This window comes from Pristiophorus japonicus, chromosome 18, assembly GCF_044704955.1.
Source record: "Pristiophorus japonicus isolate sPriJap1 chromosome 18, sPriJap1.hap1, whole genome shotgun sequence".
In the NCBI taxonomy this organism is placed as follows: domain Eukaryota; kingdom Metazoa; phylum Chordata; class Chondrichthyes; family Pristiophoridae; genus Pristiophorus; species Pristiophorus japonicus.
This window is the reverse complement of record NC_091994.1, coordinates 32,144,898-32,169,377: the sequence shown is the minus strand read 5'-3', so window position 1 is coordinate 32,169,377 and position 24,480 is coordinate 32,144,898. Positions and strand designations below refer to the sequence as shown.

The following is a 24,480-nucleotide window of genomic DNA, read 5'->3' as shown; positions in this document are numbered from 1 at the left end:
AAAGCCAGTTCACTTTTAAAAATATGCAGATACACTAAAGAGTATCCTGATTAAATCAAGCCTTTGTATTGAACCATTGAAAATGCAGAGACACCAGTGTAGTATGTGAGTCAAGATCTCAGTACAGTACCTGCACCTTGCATACAAATCTATTAAAGATTTAAAGATGTACATTTATATAGCACCTATCATGTCCTGCAGATATCTCAAAGCACTTTACAGCCAATTAAGTACTTTTGGAGTGTAGTGACTGTTGTAATGTGGGAAATGCAGCAGCCAATTTGTGCACAGCAAGCTCCCACAAACAGCAATGTGATAATGACCAGAAAATAGTTTGTGATGTTGGTTGCGGGATAAATATTGGTCAGGACACCAGGGATAACTCCCCTGCTTTTCTTCGAAATAATGCCACGGGATCTTTTACGTCCACTGGAGAGAGTAGATGAGGCCTCAGTTTAACGTTTCATCCAAAAGACGGCACCTCTGACAGTGCAGCACTCCCTCAGCACTGCACTGGAGTATCAGTTTAGATTTGTGCTCAAATCTCTGGAGTGGGACTTGAACCCACAACCTACTGACTCAGAGGCGAGTGTGTCACCCACTTGAGCCACAGCTGACACAAGGACATGTAGGTACATCGCAAGAGGAAAGAAGTAAAGGAATTTGGGGGAGGCGAAGTCATGGAGGAATTTGAAAAGTGAGGATGAGGATTTTGAAGTCAATTTGTTAGAGCACAGGGAACCCGAGGGCAGGGACTATGAGTGAGAGGAACACTGCGCAGGGGAGAACATGGACTGCTGAGTTCCAGATTAGCTAAAGTCTGTAAATAGCGGAGGCTGATTTATGTAGGGGGAAAAAATGGGTGTGATGACGATCAAGTATTCTTGGGTTCAATGTGCCAGACTTTCGGCTTCATTGTCGGCGATTTTTTGCTTGGCGGGAGTTTCCACGTAAGTTTTTCAACTTTATCACCACATCTGAAATTGGCCGTCGGGACCAAACCGCCCACGTGCAATGCCGAGAACAACCGCTAGGGCATAAGTTTGGCCTCAACTGCCGACGTCCAGATCGCCGAGAGACCCGGTCTGTAAAAGCTGCTTAAACAGGGGTATAAGGGGGGACCCTGCAAAGAAAGGCAAGTTAAAGGTTCTTTAATTATTTTTTAAAATTTTAACACGGCGATTAGGGTTAAAACTGTCTTGGGAATGCTTTGTAAGGGTTTATTTTTTTTTTTAAATGAATTTAAAAAAAAAAAGTTTCCCCCTCCCTAGGCCCAACGACAGCCTCGGACTAAATTTTACTGCATACCGTCCATTCCGGCACCGACTGCCCATTTTGCTGACTTTGCACTTACCCGCTGAGGAGTATTCGGAATAAGGTGGACGAATTAACTGCGCAGATAGCAGTTAATGGACATGATGTAATTGGCATCAAAGAGACATGGCTCCAGGGTGCCCAAGGCTGGGAACTCAACATCCAGGGGTATTCAACATTTAGGAAGGATAGACAGAGAGGAAAAGGAGATGGGGTGGCGTTGCTGGTTAAAGAGGAAATTAATGCAATAGTAAGGAAGGACATTGACTTGGATGATGTGGAATTGTATGGGTGGAGCTGCGGAATACCAAAGGGCAGAAAACGCTGGTGCGAATTGTGTACAGGCCTTAGTAGTAGAGGTTGGGGACAGCATCAAAGAAGAAATAAGGGATCCGTGCAATAAAGGTACAGCAGTTATCATGGGCAACTAATTTACATATAGATTGGGCGAACCAAACTGGTAGCAATGCGGTAGAGGAGGATTTCCTGGAGTGTATTAGGGATGGTTTTCTTGACCAATATGTCGAGGAACCAACTAGAGAGCTGGCCATCCTAGACTGGGTGATGTATAATGAGAAGGGACTAATTAGCAATCTTGTTGTGTGAGGCCCCTTGGTAGAATTCTTTATTAAGATGGAGAGCGACACAGTTAATTCAAAAACTAGGGTCCTAAACTTAAGGAAAGGTAACTTCGACGGCATGAGGCATGAATTGGCTAGGATAGACTGGCAAATGATACTTAAAGGGTTGACGGTGGATAGGCAATGGCAACCATTTATAGATCACATGGATGAACTTCAACAGTTGTACATCCATGTCTCAAATAAAAAATAAAACAGGGAAGGGGCTCAACCGTGGCTAACAAGGAAAATTAAGGATAGTGTTAGATCCAAGGAAGAGGCGTATAAATTGGCCAGAAAAAGCAGCAAACATGAGGACTGGGATAAATTTAGAATTCAGCAGGAGGACAAAGGGTTTAATTAGGAGGGGGAAATAGAGTACGAGAGGAAGCTTGCCGGAAACATAAAAACTGACTGCAAGTGCTTCTATAGATACGTGAAGAGAAAAAGATTAGTGAAGACAAACGTAGGTCCCTTGCAGTCGGACTCAGGTGAATTAATAATGGGGAACAAAGAAATGGCAGACCAATTGAATAAATACTTTGGTTCTGTCTTCACGAAGGAAGATACAAAATGACCTTCCGGATTACTAGGGGACCGAGGGTCTAGTGAGAAGGAGGAACTGAAGGATATCCTTTAGGCGGGAAATTGTGTTGGGGAAATTGATGGGATTGAAGGCCGACAAATCCTCGGGGCCTGATTGTCTGCATCCCAGAGTACTTAAGGAGGTGGCCCTAGAAATAGTGGATGTATTGGTGATCATTTTCCAACAGTCTATCGACTCTGGATCAGTTCCTATGGACTGGAGGGTAGCTAATGTAACACCACTTTTTAAAAAAAGGAGAAAACAGAAAATTATAGACCAGTTAGCCTGACATCAGTAGTGGGGAAAATGTTGGAATCAATTATTAAAGGATGAAATAGCAGCGCATTTGGAAAGCAGTGACAGGATCGGTCCAAGTCAGCATGGATTTGAGAAAGGGAAATCATGCTTGACAAATCTTCTGGAATTTTTTTGAGGATGTAACTAGTAGAGTGGACAAGGGAGAACTAGTGGATGTGGTGTATTTGGACTTTCAAAAGTCCTGTGACAAGGTCCCACATAAGAGATTGGCATGCAAAATCAAAGCACATGGTATTGGGGGTAATGTACTGGCGTGGATAGAGAATTGGTTGGCAGACAGGAAGCAGAGAGTCGGGATAATGGGTCCTTTTCGGAATGGGAGGCAATAACTAATGGAGTGCCGCAGGGCTCATTGCTGGGACCCCAGCTCTTTACAATATGCATTAATGATTTGGATGAAGGAATTGAGTGTAATATCTCCAGTTTTAGATGACACTAAACTGGGTGGCGGTGCGAGCTGTGAGGAGGATGCTAAGAGGCTGCAGGGTGATTTGGACAGGTTAGGTGAGTGGGCAAATGCATGGCAGATGCAGTATAATGTGGATAAATATGAGGTTATCCACATTGGGGGCAAAGACACGAAGGCAGATTATTATCTGAATGGTGGCAGATTAGGAAAAGGGGAGGGGCAACGAGACCTGGGTGTCATGGTTCATCAGTCATTGAAAGTTGGCATGCAGGTACAGCAGACGGTGAAGAAGGCACATGGCATGTTGGCCTTCATAGCTAGGGGATTTGAGTATAGGAGCAGGGAGGTCTTTCTGCAGTTGTACAGGGCCTTGGTGAGGCCTCACCTGGAATATTGTGTTCAGTTTTGGTCTCCTAATTTGAGGAAGGACGTTCTTGCTATTGAGGGAGTGTAGCGAAGGTTCACCAGACTGATTCCAGGGATGGCTGGACTGACATATGAGGAGAGACTGGATCAACTGGGCCTTTATACACTGGAGTTTAGAAGGATGAGAGGGGATCTCATAGAAACGTATACGATTCTGACGGGACTGAACAGGTTAGATGCGGGAAGAATGTTCCCGATGTTGGAGAAGTCCAGAACCAGGGGACACAGTCTTAGGATAAGGGATAGGCCATTTAGGACTGAGAGGAGGAGAAACTTCTTCACTCAGAGTTGTTAACCTATGGAATTCCCTGCCGCAGAGAGTCGTTGATGCCAGTTCATTGGATATATTCAAGAGGGAGTTAGATATGGCCCTTACGACTAAAGGGATCAAGGGGTATGGAGAGAAAGTGGGAAAGGGGTACTGACGTGAATGATCAGCCATGATCTTATTGAATGGAGGTGCAGGCTTGAAGGACCGAATGGCCTACTCCTGCACCTATTTTCTATGTTTCTATAAAACAGCCGACAATGCATGTGCAACGCTTATTTTCTCACTGGGCGATTAGTTTTACTTACTTTTACCTTTAAAATGAAAATTCTCGCCACCTTTTCTCGCCGAACGTTAGCGGTCAGGCAATCGGGCGTTGAGGGCCTTTAGGGAAAGTCTAGCCCAAGGTGTTTGCAGAGAATACTGGCGTCTGTTCAGGACTTAGTTAGTCAGAGCCACTTTCAACTAGCGATCCTTTGAAAAGCAATTGCACTTAAAACAGTACCCAGTATCACCACCACAAAAAAATACCTTTTGCAGTCTTTCCAGATCCAGTTATGGACTTTTTAGTTGCAGCTTTCTTAGAAATGGAGATGGAAGATGCTTTGTGGCCAGCTCCATATGGTCATATTTTTAAAATGACACCATCAAATCACTTCAAAATCTTAACAGGACTAAATTCAGATTCTTCTAACGGAATCCAGTTATCCGAGATTGAATTTGTGACTCCATTGTAGTCATAGCTTTACCGGCTCTGCAGTGAGCACTAAAACTGGGAGATTTAAAAGAAACAATTCTCTTGGAAGGTAATGGTCAATTATTAGGTGCCAGACAAACGACACCGCCCCTCAAAAATGGATGTCAAACATTCTTTTTGAAAACATTTTATTGGAGGAAAAGTGTCCCACATTACATTTATATCATTGTCAATTCTGTACCCACACATGTGCATGATGTTATCCAGTGATGTGTGCACTAATCCAGTGGGTTTACAAGTGTCATAAATGTGACAGTATGAAATTCAAACAAAGCATTACAAAGTAAAACTTGAGTAAATCTACACAATGCGTATATCAGTGAATTATGTACAGTAATAGGAGAAATATAATTTAATAGTTGACATGCCAGCCATGGAAATATATTCCTTTCATCAATCATATATCTTTAAGTATGGACATAAAAATAGTTCCAAAACATGCAAAGATTTAGATAGGAATCAAAAAATGTTGTGAAGTTTCTATTGAAAACTTCCAAAATTTGATAAAACACTAATTTTGTTTTTTCCCCTCAGATATTTCCCCCCTACCCAAGCACCAGCATTTAAGCTTTTGCTGCAGAGTTGGGAAAGTCAAAGCCATTGAGTTATTAGAGCATCACACTTAGTATCGGGTCATTAGAGCAGCTAAAATTAGGGCAGGACACTTAGTATCTGGTAGAATATGCTGAGTTACAGTTGTATTTCCACATTTTGGAGAAAAGATTATTCTTTTGGTCACAACAAAATATTTGTAAGTTCGAAGTGGAGAAGTCGAAATAACGCACATGCTCATAACATGGTTTGGCTCCGTTTAGTTTTTGTTGTTTATTCTCTAAAGTGCAATTGAAGTCCTTTCTTAAAAATAACTGCTGCAATTCATAAAAAGGAGTTCTGGAAATTGCAATAGTAGAAACTACAAGGGTGATTTTAACCCTATCTACTCGGTGGGAAGGTAAATCAGCCAGATCGCTTAAATGCTCATATCCCACCGTCTTTCATTTTAACCTGCCTGAGGCCAGCGGGTCTTTCTTTAACTATGCAGATCAGGGTCTGATGACATCATCGGGTCCCGACTGCAATCTTAACTCTGGCCCGAGCAAAGAATCTGGAACCCCATCGCTGGGCACCTCGGCTTAAGAGACTCCCGCGTCCAGTGTTCAAACCATGTAAATGGTGGGAAATACAGGAAAGGATGTATTAGTTTAAAATCAAACTAATTGGGAGAGTGGCACTACTCTGGTTTGGCTTACCCCAAATACTTGAGGATGTATTATAGAAATTTATATACATTGAGAGAACCAATTGAATTTCACTGGGGTAATGGCTTCAAAACAATAGAGTATTGCCATTATATTTGCACCAACACAACATCCCCAGATGCTCCTTGTGCTGATCTGGGAGTCACAGCAAGACTAATGATTTAGTGATAGCGCACCAGTATATTAAAACAATTCCATAGCTCAACATGCCCCTTTTTAAACAGCCTACATTAACTCCAAAACAAATTAAACTTTTTCTAACACACGTCAACTCCTAAACATCTAAAATTAAGTAGCTTCGGATGAAAGTTTCCTGCTAGTGATATTTGGATTTCTGCCAACAGTAATTCAGATTTATATGACGGGCAGATTTTCAATCCCTCTTCTTCCAGCGATAGAAGCTGGCACAGTAAACACTTGCCAGAAACACCTTAGCAACCACTGACATTCTGGTCTCTGGCTCCCGTGATCTATGCTGCTATTGAGGAGATGGAAAAGAAAAGCCAAGTTCTCTCTGACTGGAGAAAGCCATGATTGATGATGAAATCCTATGTGAAAAGGACTCAAAAAAAACTAGTTGGCACAAAAACACTAGTTGGCATAAAAAGTACGAATTAAATTAGATTTGAGGAGTCATTTTCGAACTTCACAATTCCAGCAAAGAGTGAAGCTGGAAAATGTCACTTACCACAGACAGTTACCCAAATGCCACCCAAAGTTATCTGTAAAAAATGTACTTGGATATTTTTGGAGCATCGAAGGGCTAAGGCCTAAAAGTACAGGGCATGAGTGAAAGGTTTAAAATAAAACACAGGCTGAATCTACTACCAATCATCCTGGGGATAAATCAAGGGCCTAAATCACAGTGACAGCATAGATGGAATGAGTTTGACTCGGTGGTTCACGGTTGTAAAAAAATACTAATTTTGGTGATTTTGGTAGGAAGGTTACAAAGATACATGGAAACTGTTGGAACTACACAGCAGATCCATCAGCATCTGTAAAGATGGGTTAATGTTTCAGTGTAAACCTGCCAGAATTAGAGTCCAGAAGGTAAGCAAGTATTCAAATGGGACTGAACGAAGGAAAGGTGGTGACCCACAGTTACAAATCAGGACTGTTCACTCCTGACAGAGTGCATTGAATTCCAATTTCTAGTTCTTTAGGAAGAGTCTACACTGAAACATGAACATAGGTTTCTATTTGCAGATAGTGATGGGTCTCCTCTGTAGTTCCTGCATTTTCTGATTTATTTCAGATTTATTAGAAGTTTTTTTTTGTAAATTAGTACTTCCTTTTTTCCCCCCAAAGAAAGAGTCCTCTTAATCTTGTGTGCACAAAATAAACACTACATCATTGTAGACTATTGCTGTACACTACTGGGTAGCACAAGTTTGGAGACACATGCAACCAATACACTTGCGTATCTAGTAAATGTGGATATTAAATAATAAACAACCTGGGCTTGTTCCAACTTGGTCAGAAAAATCCCACAGGCTAGGGCTCGAGAAGGTGGAGCGGCGTATATTTTTAGACATGGAAATGTGTTGCACATAACTGATGGGAGGACACTGGGCTTAATTAGACCAAGGAAATCATAGTACAGAGAAACAGTTCTAAAACAAAGAGAGTCAGGTGAGATTACTCATCAATAATTACTGTATCGTGATCCAGAAGAGAGAGGATTTGCAAACAGAAAAAAAAAAATCTAATGAACTACCAAATGTAACTTTGGGCCATTCCAATGAACCAAGCATGAAAGTGCACGGAATGTCGTGCCAATTTGCTGGGAGAAAACACAACACAACATTTCTACCCTCCACACCTTTCAAATTGCTTGAAAAACAATTATTGTAAAGCACCCTAAATACTAGGATAACAATACACACACAAGCATTTTAATAAGTAAAGTTAACTTCTAGTTTGAGTTTCAAGCTTTTAATTCAAATTGGCCCTCCAATGTTGGGAAGCCTGCCCATTGCACAATTCTCGAATGTCTCAAACTAAAATAGGCAGGCATGCACAGAAATAACACACCGCGAAACCACAACCATTATCATTTAGCAAAAGTACCCTTCTTCTGGTACAGAATTCTGTACAGCACAAAACACTAATTATGCCTTTGCTAATAAGTCAAAATCTGGATAGTTTAAAAAAAAACACAAAGTATTTGATAAGCACAAATTATGGAATCCTACTTCATTACCCATAGGGTGCATTATGGAGGGGAGAAGATCAGATATTGGTTTTGAAGACAAGAATGATGTGATCGCATCAGCTTTGCATTGGACCTACTAGTTGTGGTTGCTGGTGTCTTTAAAAATTATAAATAGTACATACTTTACCTCAATGATGGATGTAGTCTGCAGCAGATTCTCTGCTTGGAATTGACAAAGGCAGCTAAGGAGGTTTATTTACTGTGTCTTCCTGCACATATTTGAGTTGCTGTTAATTGTGTAGATTTTGTAACTTTGGGTCCAGGGTAAACGCTAATTTTTTTTACATTTAAAAAAAAATCTAAATCTTATAAAAAGTGAAATTTAATATGCATCTCAACAAAAGGAAATACCCATCTCAGTGAAGGTCAATATTCATCAACGCTCTGGTCAGACTTCATTAACGAGTTTGTCACCTTATATTGCAGTTGCTAGTTTGAGATGCTGCAGGCTGAGATGGGTCTATGATTAGCACTAAACTGCAAAAGGCTGAAATCCCTGTCAAGCAAGGGATAGACTGCCCAATGCAGCACAGAATACTTGTCAATGACATTTATCTCCATTTTTTATTTATTTACGATTTTCAATAACTGTACAGGATATAATATAAGCAAAGCAACCAACATAATTAAACCCATATATGGTCTTCAAGCAACTATGAAGGGAGGATTAAGTACCCAATGTACCCTTCAATGTCCACACCACAAATGCCAATGATCAGTTAGGACATTGTGTTCCCACTCAACAATTACATTTAATCCCAAGTACATTATACAAAGAGAGCTAGCTTGTAGATTGCAATTTTCTAACAGGCCAAATAAAAGCAAGAAACCGGTTAAAACAAATGGCTTGATCTGCAGCACAGCAAAACTCTGCTGTACTCTGCTCACCAATGCTGACTCCTGGTGCAATGATTTTCACCTTGAACAAAGAGCTAAAAAGGTCTCATCAGACCTCCATGCCCAGTCTCCGTGCCCAGAAAGTACATCTGACGATGTTATCTTGGTCAGGAGGGTTAGTATTAGACACCTAGAAATTGACGCGGTGTGGCGGGGGGAGAGAAGCGGGGAATAAAATTCCTGCTCTTAATAAATTTAGTAAAGACTAAAATGAACATGAATTTCCTCTTTCCTTCTATCCCCCAAGTCCTGAAAAACATCACTTGCTGCAGCTGACAAATGAACAATGATGTTCTCCGACTCAGCTATATGCCAGAGCACCTGAAATTTAGGCAGATCGCAAAGACAATCCACATGCCTAGAATGATGCATTGGGCAGCAAACAGACTCCTGCACAGCCCTTCAAGCATGAATCAGGCATCAGGGGGGCTTTCACTAGTGCAGACGCATTGGTATGTTGAAACAACTTTAAGCAGATCCTCCATTTAAAACGGAGATGAGGAGGAATTTTTTCTCTCAGGTGGTCGCGAATCTTTGGAATTCGCTGCCCCAGAGAGCTGTGGAGGCTGGGTCATTGAATATATTTAAGGTGTAAACAGATTTTTGAACGATGAGGGAGTCAAGGGTTATGGGAAGCAGGTAGGGAAATGGAGTTGAGGCCAAGATCAGATCAGTCATGATCTTATTGAATGGTGGAGCAGGCTCGAGGGACCCAATGGCCTACTCCTGCTCCTATTTCTTACGTTCTCCCTAAGCTGGCTACTGATAGCCATACTATGGGGGCTAAAGACCACGTTCCACAGCTAATCTGAAATATTCAAGTCAAGGCTAGCACAACATGCGTCCAATATATAGATGATCGCCAGGTTTACTGAAAATTAAGCTCAACAAAACCAGGGCACAATTCGCTTCTCAGACAGACAGAATGGAAGAAAATCGTCCAAGATCTGATGATAGGGCCAAGCATTAAATTGCAGAACTTCTCGGTTAGAACAAAATGTTGTCACCTTCATGAGGACTGGAGTAAACCACACTCCAAAAACATCTGCACTGGTTGAGTTCTTTGATGTTCAACCTATGCTGGGGAGACTATGGAGGAGCTGGCATTTTTCTGGGCTCACATGCAGGATCATTCCTTTGTGGTTGCTAATGCAAGAAAATTATTACCAGGATCTGGTATGAGCTGGAACCACACCCCCAGAATGGGTCATTTAATAGATTATTTTCTCCCTGTCCAACATCTGATTCCAGGCACATGGCATCATTTAAGCCATCTTCACAAGAAATACAACAGTGTCGGTGCCTCGGGACACACCCGGTACTCAGCAAATTTTGCCTCCACCCATACTTGAATGACGAGGGGAATTTCAGACAAAGATATTTAAGCCTTTGTACCCATGATCCCTTAGCATAACTTTATGGTCCCAGTGTTTAACAATGTTGCACAAGCACCACAGACATGTAGGTTGCAGCAGAAGGGAAGACTTATAGTGCTATGGACATACATTACATTATCCATTTTGAACATCTGTAGAAAAATCCATCAAGCAGAAAGTGCCAATCTTTTGGCACCAATCTTGAATGAGAAGCGGCCAAACTAGGATCAAAATCCACACAAGAGCATTGGATTTTTCATTTTAGAAGTATGCAACTTTTCCAAAGAGGTTTCACACTGTACAGTACTTACTGGTAACATGCTTTAAGATTACAGCAGTATCAGTGGTACTGATATATTGCTGTACTGGAGTGATTTAACAGAGCACTGAGGGTCTGTTTGAAAACAAGAGCTAGTTTAATGGGATCTTTTATGTCATAACTGGTGTGCTAGTAGCAAAACTGGTGCTCGGAGGTATTACAAATGAGAGAAATACCCATGGGGTTCAGACACTGTATAATGTTGTATTATATAGCCAAGGGCAAAAAGATTGTGCCTTAAATACATTTCTCGAGAAAGCTAAAAATCTTGGTCAATAAAGGTTAAAGGTATTTAGCTTTCCAAGGAAATTGAAGATAATGGACTTCCGATTAAGTCAATGGAAAAATAAATCCATGGAAAAGCACAACAATAAGATGGTAGGATATCTTTCAAACAAGACCCATTGGCTCTTGACCCAGAAATGAATAATCACAGTATCAAAATGCCAAAGAACTAGGACCCCTAGTACAAAAGTGCAGTTGCGAAGGGTAGCATGCAGAATTCTGACTCAAGATCTCCTTGGTGACTTAACTCGTTAAGGCAGAGCAGTTGAACTATACAAACCAGGAAAAGTCCCAAGTTTGATCCCTAGATTTTGCCGAGATAGAAGTGCTGCAACTGGCCTTAGATCCAGTGACCTTTGCTGGAATTGAGAATGCATGAAGGTCAGGTGAAGACAGAATCAGGCTTGATGGGCCTGGTGGTCAAATAGGCCTCATTATTTAGACACATGAATGACAGGGAGCTGGGCGAGATGCTGCAGAGGGCTCTCGACACCCAGGAAATTGTACATCAACAAGGAGTCAATGCCTTCAGAAGGGGAGAAAAATCACATGAAATGTTAAGTGCTGAAACATAAATCAAATACACTATTGCCTCTAGAAACCCAGAGCACCACTACACACTGTGTCTCCATGGCAAATAGAAATGGTTGCTTCTTTTGGTGCAAGCTGGTCTTTATACTTTTGTGTCAACTTCCAAAAGGAAAAAAAAAAAATCACTAGACCCAAATTCACCAACAATCACAATACATACTGTTGAACTTTCAACTGTAAAGCATAACATATTGGTGACTGCCTTTCTGAACACAGGCCCCGGTCTATGTAAACTTAAGTAAACAAAGATTCGCTGAATTGCATGGACAATGCGCCGTAGTTATCACCAGCATTTACGAACATACCCATCTCATTTGGTAATCTGTTGCTGAGGATTTTGTTATGCTCTTGCACGTGCAAGGTTATTTCTTCCCGTGACGCGCTGGAATACGGACACTGCATGCAGTTATATCGACCCCTGGTATGCTCCCACACAATCCTGCTGTTGGCCGATTGAGCTGCAAAAAGGTAATGAACAACATTTGGTCAAAATTTACCAACAAGAAGTGCATGTTACCTAACCAAAGACAGGTTTGCCTGAAAAATCACTTCTGCTGTTACAATGTGGTGATGGGTCCATACAAATACTGCACCCTCAGCCACAGTGAATCACAGTTAACAAAGTGCTGGGTATCAAGAACCAACCTTGGCCTCGTGTTTTTAATTTTCAGCTGTTAAAAATGTAATATATAACGAAGAACACATTCAAATGCCAGTCATGCAGGAAGAGACTTGCTTCAAGCTGACAATTTGCTCAGTACAAATCAATAGTTCAGATCAGCAAGAACATCAATGAAATGCATTGGCCAGAAAATATGGAGAAAGTGACTGGAAAAAAAAACAAAAATCGTTGCCCAGGAATTAAACTGCTTGCACCCAACATGCAACCAAACTGTGTTTTTTCACCATAAGCAATGGCCCGATAACTTTGAAACATGCAATTCTGAAGAATGTGATTTCATTAGAGGACCAGTAATTATGGAGAAAAACAGGCACTCAGTTTAAAAAAAACTAAAATCGATTATCAAATTGGGGTTTTCACCAGAAATTTGGCATTCAATATTGAAAAGCCGACAGCAAAATGAAAAATATAATTCCTTTGGAAAAAGTAAAATAAAAAAGTAGCTCAAGATTAAAATACACCTTACCCGCACTCTTCCTCCAGACTGCATTGGAGAATGGTAGACTTTCGGAGGGAACATAAGGCCTAAGGCGTGGCTGTGTGGCACCTTGGGAGAGGCTGTAAGATGCTGGGTGCATGTATGGAATAAAGGGCCCAGGCACTGGTGTGTGCGCTTGACTAGCAAACCTGCTTAGGCTGGGTGTGGCAAACAGAGATGGCTCCAGCAGTGAAAATGGATGTGGGGTTGTTGAGACTAATGGCATTGAATTTAGTGAAGTATGGAGACTTGGTAGGGGAGTTGGGAGTGGTGTGACTGGCTTTGAATTTGTTGCCGTGCTGATGGTGTCCATGCTTGCCACATTGCTATTCTTATCAAGCTGCTTGATAACACTTTGAAATTTCACTGGCTCCACAGAGACTGGTTGTTTAATCAGAGGATCTGATTCACTGGCAGATATAGCGCTGGGACACTGCTTCTCTACCTTCTGAGGCAGAGTATTCATCGCAGTGCTAAAACACACATGCAGATGTTTGAAGAGAGATCGATGTGTTCGAAAACGTAGTTTACACACTTCACACCTGCAAAAAAATTTCAAAAATTAATCTTAATCTTTGACTCTTAGATTTACAAACCCAGAAATGAAAGGTGCGAACAGCATTTTTGAAAAAAACTTTTAAAATGTTACTGAAAGACGTGATTCAGTGGGGCACTCGCGCCTCAATCAGAAGGTTGGGGGTTTGAGCCCTACTCCATAGACCCGGGCGCATAAACTGGGCTGACACTTCAGTGCAGTACTGAGGGAGTGTAGTACTGTCAGAGGTACCGTATTTCGGATTAGGCATTAAATGGAGCCCGTCGGCTCGCTCAGGATGGACGTAAATGATCCCATGGCACTATTTTCAAGAGCATTGGGTGCTCCAGGATGTCCTGGCCAATATTGATCCCGCAACCAAGAAGAACAATATAGATTATCTGGTCATTTATCACATTGCTATTTGTGGGACAATGCTGCACGCAAATTGGCTGCTGCATTTTCTTACATTACAACAGTGGCTACATTACTTTGAAGCATTCTGTGGTTATGAAAGTGCTAAAGTCCTAAGCCTTGTCCTCCAGCCAAAGGGCGACAATTTGTTCCCAGATCTTTCCTTGTGATTTATTGCTGTGGCAAAAGGTACAAATGTAGCAGAGACCGACGTGTTCCTGTGGAGGAATGCAGTACATGGCCCGATGCTAGTCACTGGAGACCAGGATCATTCTCTACTGCCAAAACATGCAGGTACTGAAACACCATCAGGATGATGGCAAAGTCTAACTTTGTTACAAATTTTACTTTAATGTTAATTTTTGACTTGAACGACTGGATCATGGACATTACACACGATTTCCTCAGGAACAATACAAAGGCGGCAAGAAAACCACCTCAATTATTCAAGGCAAATTCAAAATCTCAAACGTTCACCTATTGGCTCAGTTGAATAAATGGGCCGTCTGGTGGATCACTGAGCCAATCTGTGCTGAGCTGACTGATCTCAGCCAGGATAGCCACGAGAACGCTACAATCGATCGCAGGTAAGTCATTCCCATTTCTCACTTGGGACCCTCATAGTAACAGACCCCAGCCATTTTGGGTACATCATTGTAATGTCAATTAAAAGATGACTGATCCAAATCTCTAAGCAATGGGGTTTCTGTGCTTGCATTTTTGGAAGTACTTAAAAAAATATATATATATAAAAAAAAATTAACAATTATACTGTTAAAGGGTTAACCTGGTGTTGCAATACAGGGTGATCTTTCATTTTTAATAAATGGCAGAGAGCCACGTACTGCATTCCTCCACAGGGGGTAAGTGAGTCTCAGTTGCTCTCATACGCCTCCTCGTGGTTTATTGCTGTGGCTAAGGTCTGGCCACAGGCTAATTCCCCCTTAGCTGAAGGACTAGGCTTAGGAAGAAAATGAACTCAAAAGGAGCGAGCAAGCTTGTATTTATGCAGTCCCCACTGCATACACGCCAATGTGATTTGCCTGCTTTACTGTGAACGGTGAAACCAATGTAATGAACGAACTCCCAAAGCTGCCTGAAGTCTCGGCTTTCCAGCTACTGGGAAACTAACAAACTGGGACATGGGAACTTGGTGTATTTTCTTACATTAATTGTTGACAGTGCGACAACGGATGGAGATTTAGGGCAGCTTCAATCAGCTGCTTGCACAGTTAACAACAATGGGAGGTAGCCAGAAAGTGATTGGAGACTTCAGGCAGCTTCACGTTCTGACTGCCTCCAGAGTGGTGAACAGCTGATTCAAATCTTCAGGCAGTATCACGTTGCCTGAAATCAGCGGTGCATTTAAAATTGGCAAGTACTTATTGAACTGCACAAATTTTAAACGGTGCCTTTGTAAATGACACCTATGGTAATGACAAATGGTTAGCAGCGCTTGCCTGATATAGTGGCAGGGACTGTATCGCACTGTCATGGCCTCAAGACATCTCAAAGCTCGATAAGATCACTGGGTACAGAGGGAAAGTGCTCTGTTGCTGATCAGTTTGAAGAGTAATAGTGCTTTTACAACAGTGACTATACTCCAATAGTACTTCATTGGCTGTAAAGCGCTTTGAGACATTGGTGGTTGTGAAAGGGGCTGTATAAATCCAAATCTTTCTTTTCTGCTCATGCAAAAGAGGCTCTATCCCAATGGTTAAAATGTAAATGATGTATTGCAGATAGGAGCACCGACACACTATGTACATTTAAATCAACCGCACAGAGGGGTGAGGATGTCCAAGGACAGGTGTGGCACTGCATCGGAGAGACACGACTGGCACCTGCAAGGTGGGTCTCGCACATCTCGGTGAGGTTGGGTAACAACTTTATGGCATTTCACAACAGTCAAAACGTAATTTAATACCTGGAATTGGTAAGCAGATTCTACATCTATTTTTATACTAAATGTACATGTGTTGGAACTAATGCAATTTGGCCCGATGGTCAACTTACTTGAAGTATCGGTTAGGTTTGTGATGTACTCTCATGTGATTCACCAGATGGTGCATACTAGAGAAAGACTCGTTACAGTCATTTGCACAGCATTTATACACTTTCCCTAAACGGAAAACAGAGTCAGACACAAAGTAGCACATGTTAGCAATTGTACTAAAATTACAACATATTAATTTTAGGCAGCGACTGCTGCCAATGAAGTTGCACACGTGCAGTCTCAAGTGTTTTTTTGGTTGTTTGCTTCGGGACTCAAGGACCCTGGGAAGAAAAGCTGGGAGCGGGCCTTCAGGTCTCACAGGCTCCGTGAAAAATCGATATCACTTTCCAGATTAATGCGCAGAACGCTTCTGCACAGCTGCGGGTCATTGGCAGCAGTCACTGTTAATTTTATATTCTGTGTAGAGTAAACTCAAACCTGATATTTACAGAAGCCACCAAATCTGGGGTCAGTAATGACTATTACCAGCTAACTTGATAAAAGATTTCACGGTGATGGGAAACTGAAATTGAATTTTAATATGAATTGAGATTTGAAAGTATTAAAAGGAGATTTCTCTTACCCCAATCAGAATTGGGCCATGCCTTTAAAAACATGGTTTTATACAACAATTGAACAGATAATATAAGCAATACCCACATAGAAAAAAAAATGAAATGTGTTCCAAGTTTAAAAAATATATATATTCTAATTAGTTGGCCATTAACTCGGAATTCGTCAGGGATTGCTGCTGGGAGGCGAACTGTTCAGAATATTTATTAATGATCATAACTGGCAAGAGCAAGTAATTATGGTTAAGCAGGATGTTTAAATGATGGGGACATTACTCCGAGAGTTACATAGAAACACAGTAACAGGCCATTTGGGCCAACCAGTCTTTATGCTGCTGTTTATCCTTGGATGCGTTTATTTGTACTGCAAAATTGGCCACCATGCTCCACGCTTTGTCTATGATTGGTCCCCTTGGAGGATAAGCCACACCCTGAAGCTTCACAGGAACACGTAACTTGAACTGCCCATCCCACAGTCTCACTGACTCGGCAAATTGTCACTCGATCCACTTTGACTTCCTGAAGCAACAGAGGACAGAGCTCCCCAGAAGACAGTAAGGGCCAGCCAAAGTGTCTTACTCCAGTCCAAGTACATCCCTCCCCCAGCCGAAGTGCCTCCCCACCCCCACCCCACCATAGATGGGGCAGATATTGTGTACAGATTGTCAACGGGTTTATTGGAGAGGAAGTGAATAGTGACAGTGTCGTGACTTCTGGATATCATTCACTCCAACGATGTCCCTTGTAGGGTGTTGGAAGAATGTGGTCCATCTTCCCAGCGTTCCCTCTCTCCCCTCCACCCATGTCTCTCCCACCGACTCTCTCTCCCTTTCCCCCAGGGAGGGGCGGGGGGGGGGGGGAAAAGAGTCGATGGGGTTGCAGGAGTGAGTCGGGGGGCTGGGCGGGTGGGAGCAGAGTCGGGGAAGAGTCCGGAGGGAGAGGGGGGCAGTGAGTTCCAGACCCCCACCACCCTCTGCGTGAAGAAATTTCCCCTCAAATCCCCTCTAAACCTCCCAATTACTTTAAATTTATGCCCCCTGATTGTTGACCCCTCGGCTAAGGGAAATAAGCCCTTTCTATCCACTATATCTGGGACCCTCATAAATGCAATCGTACCTCCTCTCCCTTAATTTAGCACTTAGGATTTAACAAAGCATCCAGGACGCTCTGTCTGGACTAAAGATAAAGATAGCTAGAGGGGTGGACACTATCAAGTCTCTTTTTACTACTGCACTCCTAAATGAATTGCTAATCGCTCTTTACCCCTGGAGCCCAGTCTTTAGTGCCATAATAATCTATTTGATGACCCTGCCCGAGTGCTCATCTTCCCTACAGGAGGCTAGTGCTACATGCTGGTCGGAAAGAATCCCCATGTTCCTTGAACTGTGCATCATCACCACTCCTTCCCCAACCTTTCTTTACCACTGCCAACTCCCTGTTGCAGCAGGGTGTACCCGCAAAGTCTTGTTCCAGAAATCAGTCCCACTCCCTGATGTGTCAGATTGTCCCCAATTCCTCCTCAATTATTGAAATCTTGAACTCAAGTAATTTCAGTCGGAGGGGCTTCCTGCAGAAGTATGTGTCGGAGTGAACATCTGCTACTGTAAACTCCCACATCCTGCAGGAACCACACATTACTGTCCCTTCCTGTGCAGTTAATCTTACATTTATATCCTTAAACACTTAAATTTCATTTAATCTACTCTGCTCTGCACCTTCCACCTCATCCCATTCAAAACTCATTATAGAAGTACTGTTTCATCTGCTTTTACTTGGCAGAGCCACTGTGTAGATAGACGGTAAAACACATTAAACACTGAAAAGGACCGTATGCACAGATTGCATTTTTTAGAACACTGGGTGCCAACACAAATGGAGTCCCATCACCAAGTTTAAGAGTCTCTGAAGTAAGCCCGAGAAACCTAAACATACAGAATTTCTGTTTGTGCAACACAGGGGGCAACGCTGGCCCCTCGCCCAACACAGGGGGCAACGCTGGCAACTCGCCCAACACAGGGGGCAACGCTGGCCCCTCGCCCAACACAGGGGGCAACACTGGCCCCTCGCCCAACACAGGGGGCAACACTGGCCCCTCGCCCAACACAGGGGGCAACACTGGCCCCTCGCCCAACACAGGGGGCAACACTGGCCCCTCGCCCAACACAGGGGGCAACACTGGCCCCTCGCCCAACACAGGGGGCAACACTGGCCCCTCGCCCAACACAGGGGGCAACACTGGCCCCTCGCCCAACACAGGGGGCAACACTGGCCCCTCGCCCAACACAGGGGGCAACACTGGCCCCTCGCCAAACACAGGGGGCAACACTGGCCCCTCGCCCAACACAGGGGGCAACACTGGCCCCTCGCCCAACACAGGGGGCAACACTGGCCCCTCGCCCAACACAGGGGGCAACACTGGCCCCTCGCCCAACACAGGGGGCAACACTGGCCCCTCGCCCAACACAGGGGGCAACACTGGCCCCTCGCCCAACACAGGGGGCAACACTGGCCCCTCGCCCAACACAGGGGGCACACCCCACTTAGCTAAGTAATGCATGTTGGTAGATCAAGGCTGAGGCAGCCCCAAGTATATGCAAGAGTGTGACCAGCTAAGATCCTGCAGATTACCTGCACAGAGCGCACTGGTAAGCATCCCCTGCGTTTCCAGCTAGGATCACCCGACTCATTTCATTCGAGCTTTAGCTTACAGAGCTATCTGGCGTGGAGTGGGAAACACACTGCGCCCTTGGACAGGCTTACCCCTACATAAGAACATAAGAATTAGGAACACGAGTAGGCCATCTAGCCCCTCGAGCCTGCTCCGCCATTCAACAAGATCATGGCTGATCTGGCCGTGGACTCAGCTCCACTTACCCGCCCACTCCCCATAACCCTTAATTCCCTTATTGGTTAAAAATCTATCTGTGACTTGAATACATGCAATGAGCTAGCCTCAACTGCTTCCTTGGGCAGAGAATTCCACAGATTCACAACCCTCTGGGAGAAGAAATTCCTTCTCCACTCGGTTTTAAATTGGCTCCCCCGTATTTTGAGGCTGTGCCCTCTAGTTCTAGTCTCCCTGACCAGTGGAAACAACCTCTCTGCCTCTATCTTGTCTATCCCTTTCATTATTTTAAATGTTTCTAGAAGATCACCCCTCATCCTTCTGAACTCCAACGAGTAAAGACCCAGTCTACTCAATCTATCATCATAAGGTAACCCCCTCATCTCCGGAATCAGCCTCGTGAATCGTCTCTGTACCCCCTCCAAAGCTAGTATATCCTTCCTTAAGTAAGGTGACCAAAACTGCATGCAGTATTCCAGGTGCGGCCTCACCAATACCCTATACAGTTGCAGAAGGACCTCCCTGCTTTTGTACTCCATCCCTCTCGCAATGAAGGCCAACATTCCATTCGCCTTCCTGATTACCTGCTGCACCTGCAAACTAACTCAAAAGAGTTTCATGCACAAGGACCCCCAGGTCCCTCTGCACCGCAGCAAGTTGCAATTTCTCCCCATTCAAATAATATTCCCGTTTACTGTTTCTCCCCCCCCCCCCCCCCAAGGTGGATGACCTCACACTTTCCGACATTGTATTCCATCTGCCAAAGCTTAGCCCATTCGCTTAACCTATCTAAATCTCTTTGCAGCCTCTCTGTGTCCTCTACACAACCCGCTTTCCCACTAATCTTTGTGTCATCTGCAAATTTTGTTACACTACACTCTGTCCCCTCTTCCAGGTCATCTATGTATATTGTAAACAGTTGTGATCCCAGCACCGATCCCTGTGGCACACCACTAACCACCGATTTCCAACCTGAAAAGGACCCATTTATCCCGACTCTCTGCTTTCTGTTCGCCAGCCAATTCTCTATCTATGCTAATACATTTCCTCTGACTCTGCGTACCTTTATCGTCTGCAGTAACCTTTTGTGTGGCACCTTATCAAATGCCTTTTGGAAATCTAAATACACCACATCCATCGGTACATCTCTATCCACCATGCTCGTTATATCCTCAAAGAATTCCAGTAAATTAGTTAAACATGATTTCACTTTCATGAATCCATGCTGCGTCTGCTTGATTGCATTATTCCTATCTAGATGTCCCGCTATTTCTTCCTTAATGATAGCTTCAAACATTTTCCCCACTACAGATGTTAAACTAACCAGCCTATAGTTACTGCCCCCCTTTTTTTTTATATAAACAGAGGCGTTACATTAGCTGCTTTCCAATCCGCTGGTACCTCCCCAGAGTCCAGAGAATTTTGGTAGATTATAACGAATGCATCTGCTATAACTTCTGCCATCTCTTTTAATACCCTGGGATGTATTTCATCGGGACCAGGGGACTTGTCTATCTTGAGTCCCATTAGCCTGTCCAGCACTACCCCCCTAGTGATAGTGATTATCTCAAGGTCCTCCCTTCCCACATTCCTGTGACCAGCAATTTTTGGCATGGTTTTTGTGTCTTCCACTGTGAAGACCGACACAAAATAATTGTTTAAGGTCTCAGCCATTTCCACATTTCCCATTATTAAATCCCCCTTCTCATCTTCTAAGGGACCAACATTTACTTTCAGTCCAACAGTCACTCTTTTCCATTTTATATATCTGTAAAAGCTTTTACTATCCGTTTTTATGTTTTGCGCAAGTTTACCTTCGTAATCTATCTTTCCTTTCTTTATTGCTTTCTTAGTCATACTTTGCTGTCGTTTAAAATTTTCCCAATCTTCTATTTTCCCACTAACCTTGGCCACCTTATACACATTGGTTTTTAATTTGATACTCTCCTTTATTTCCTTGGTAATCCACGGCTGGTTATCCCTTCTCTTACCGCCCTTCTTTTTCACTGGAATATATTTTTGTTGAGCACTATGAAAGAACTCCTTAAAAGGTCCTCCACTGTACCTCAATTGTGCCACCATTTAGTCTGTGTTTCCAGTCTACTTTAGCCAACTCTGCCCTCATCCCACTGTAGTCCCCTTTGTTTAAGCATAGTACGCTCGTTTGAGACACAACTTCCTCATCCTCAATTTGTATGACAAATTCAACCATACTATGATCACTCATTCCGAGAGGATCTTTTACTCGGAGATCGTTTATTATTCCTGTCTCATTACACAGGACCAGATCTAAGATAGCTTGCTCCCTTGTAGGTTCTGTAACATACTGTTCTAAGAAACAATCCCGTATGCATTCTATGAATTCCTCCTCCAGGCGATTTGATTTGACCAATCGATATGTAGGTTAAAATCCCCCATGATTACTGCCGTTCCTTTTTCACATGCCTCCATTATTCCCTTGATTATTGTCCGCCCCACCGTGAAGTTATTATTTGGGGGCCTACACCCACCAGTGACTTTTTCCCCTTACTATCTCTAATCTCCACCCACAATAATTCAACATTTTGTTCATTAGAGCCAATATCGTCTCTCACAACTGCCCTGATATCATCCTTTATTAACAGAGCTACCCCACCTCCTTTCCCTTCTTGTCTATCTTTCCGAATCGTCAGGTTCCAATAATGAGCCAGTTTGGCTGGTCTATCATTAGCTGTGTCCTACAGTTCTGCCTGTTCCAGTTGTCGAATTACTGAAATTCACATAGGGGAACTTCCGTTGCCAGGCAGGTTATCTTGGAGCCACCTCCACTCCAAAGAGGATAGGTATTAGTTGGTCATTAGTCAACTAACAAGTGTGGTTTGTCAGTGGGGTACTAAAGGCAATAATGAAAGATTAATCATTAAATAGTTTGCCCAGGAACAATGTTAGCAATCAAATCATAGAATCTTCAACACAGGAGGCCATTGGGTTCATCACAGCAGTGCTGGCTCTAATGGGTTCTCTACTGACAGCTATTCTCCTGCTCTTTTCCAATACACTTAAAAAAAAAAATATTTTTCAAATATTTATCCACTTCCCTTAAAAGCTATTGTGGATTCTGCCTCCACCCATGTTCTGGTAAGGCATTCCATGTCCTAACAATCCTCTTTTTAAAAAGCAGTGAAATTCTCCTAACCTTCTTTATTCCTTTTTAAAAATTATAGGGGTCGAAATTACCCCTTTCTCGAAGGCCTCTGGCCGCCTGAAAGCGGGAGCCATGGGTCGGTGCGGAATGCATGCGGAGTCTCCACGGAGGGGAGCGCCATTTAAAATATTGCCCATCCTCAGGTTTGGAGTGGTGCCCGGGACCGCTCCGCCCGTTTTCCCACCGCGGCGAGCACGTGCCGGCTCCTTACAGACTGCCGGGGGACACCTTCCTAAAATTGTCCCTTGAGAAATTGCCCCTTTCCTGGAATCGCCCCGTAGGAGCGGTGCCCCCGACATACACTCTGTGGCTTGGCATCGTGGCCGCCCTTAAAGGGAAGGTGGCACCGCCATGTTATTTTTTTAATGGTTAGCCGAATGCCAGGTCAGGCCGACAATTATGGCCGTGGGTTCGGCCGGGCCGCCAACAGGCAGCCTGGCCCCCCCCCCCCCCCCTCCCCCCTCCCCCCTTGGGTGCCAGGCTGCTGGCCCGGTCAAAACCCTCCCTGGTGGCCCTGTGGCTGCAGAGTTCGCAGCGGCCCTCCTCTTTAACTGAAGGGGAGCGACGTTGTGACGTGTCGACACGGCACTGATGACTGGTCGGGGCAGCGGATCCGCTTTAAGGGCACTTCCGCCCCGCAGCCGACCGGAACACCGAGGAAATGAAAATTTCAAAGAGCTGAATTTCTCCAGTATATCCGCCCCATGGACTGGGCCGGAGGAAAAATACTTTCAAACACAGTAGGTGCCCCCCGTTTGGGGCGGTGCTGAATTTCGGCCCCAGAGCCTCTCGTTCCCAACTCACCGACCAGTGGAAATAGTTTCCCCACTATCAAAACCTCTCAATTTTGAATACCTCTATTATATAATCAATCTTTTTTTGCACTAGTTTATAAAAGGAAACAAAACATGAGGGAATATAAACAGAGCACAGTGTACGTCCAAAAGTAATATGGGGAAACCGTGGAGTGAGAGGCATTATGTTCGGTACAGGTCAGTGCACTTACCCAACAGACACAGGTGGGAGAAAGAGAACAACTGGATGACATGCTTTATACCAGATTGGGAGAAGCACCAAGACACCTGACCGGGTGGGGGCTTGAAAAGGCGGAGGCACTGCGGGAGGGTGGGAGGAGCTATCTGCAGCAGCGACAAGTGCAAGAGACAAAAAGTAAAAAGAATCGAAATGTGACGTCACAACCAAGCAGGTAAGCGATTGGCTGGTTGACTGGTGAGTATTTCTTTTTCTTTTTTGTTAAAAAACCTTGGGCATTGGTGTAAGTTAGGAACTGCAATTAAATAGATAAGTGATATTTATTATCTAAAAATACCCAATTAATTAAATCAGCTGTTTGCCGAGTAGCGGCTGGGAGTGTTTTGCTAAGGTTGAGAGTTTATTTCCGCTTGATAGTTGCGAGTGTAACTCGAGGGATGGCAGGGCAGCTCAGTCCCGTGTATTGCACATCCTGTGGCATGCGGGAAGACCCTGGACGACCACGTGTGCAAGAGGTGTCTCCAGCTGCACCAACTCGAGCTCCGTGTTTCGGAGCTTGAGCGGCAGCTGGAGTCACTGCGGTGCATCCGTGAGACGGAGAGAAACGTGGATAGCACGTTTATAGAGGTGATCACCCCGCAGCTTAAGAGTGTACAGACAGAAGAGGACTGGGCTCGTAGTGCAGGAGTCCCCCGAGTCCATCTCGCTCTCCAACCGGTATTCTCTTCTGAGTACCGGTGGGGGCGATAGTGGCTCTGGGGAGTGCAGCCAGAGCCAAGTCCACGGCACCACGGGTGGCTCGGGGGGGGGGGGGGGGGGGGGGTGCGGGGAGAATAATGGAAGAGCTGTAGTGGTAGAAGATTCAATAGTCAGGGGAGCAGACAGGAGTTTCTGTGGCTGCAGACGTGACTCCAGGATGGTATATTACCTCCCTGGTGCCAGGGTCAAGGATGTCACCGAGCGGCTGCAGGGCATTCTGGGGGCCGAGGGTGAACAGCCAGAGGTCATGGTCTATATCAGGACCAATGACATAGGTAGAAAGAGGGATGAGGTCCTGCAGGCAGAGTTTAGGGAGCAAGGAGATTAAAAAGCAGGACCTCAAAAAAGGTAGTAATCGCCGGATTACTCTCGGTGCCAC

At 44.0% G+C, this 24,480-nt stretch overlaps 1 protein-coding gene across 2 annotated transcripts in view; it reads right to left on the bottom strand.

Moving 5' to 3' along the window:
• Positions 1 to 4,809: 4,809 nt before the first annotated feature.
• Positions 4,810 to 24,480, bottom strand: part of LOC139228628 (zinc finger protein 414-like) — a 42,028-nt gene continuing 22,357 nt past the window's right edge. The window contains exons 3-5 of one of the 2 annotated variants that reach the window (XM_070859820.1): positions 15,769 to 15,874; positions 12,792 to 13,345; positions 4,810 to 12,101 (exon numbers count right to left, since the gene is read on the bottom strand). In XM_070859820.1, the coding sequence (XP_070715921.1) occupies positions 11,878 to 12,101; positions 12,792 to 13,345; positions 15,769 to 15,874 (884 nt within the window). In that variant the 3' untranslated portion in view covers positions 4,810 to 11,877. The remainder of the gene's footprint in view (positions 12,102 to 12,791; positions 13,346 to 15,768; positions 15,875 to 24,480) is intronic. The other variant, XM_070859821.1, reaches the window with a different exon arrangement.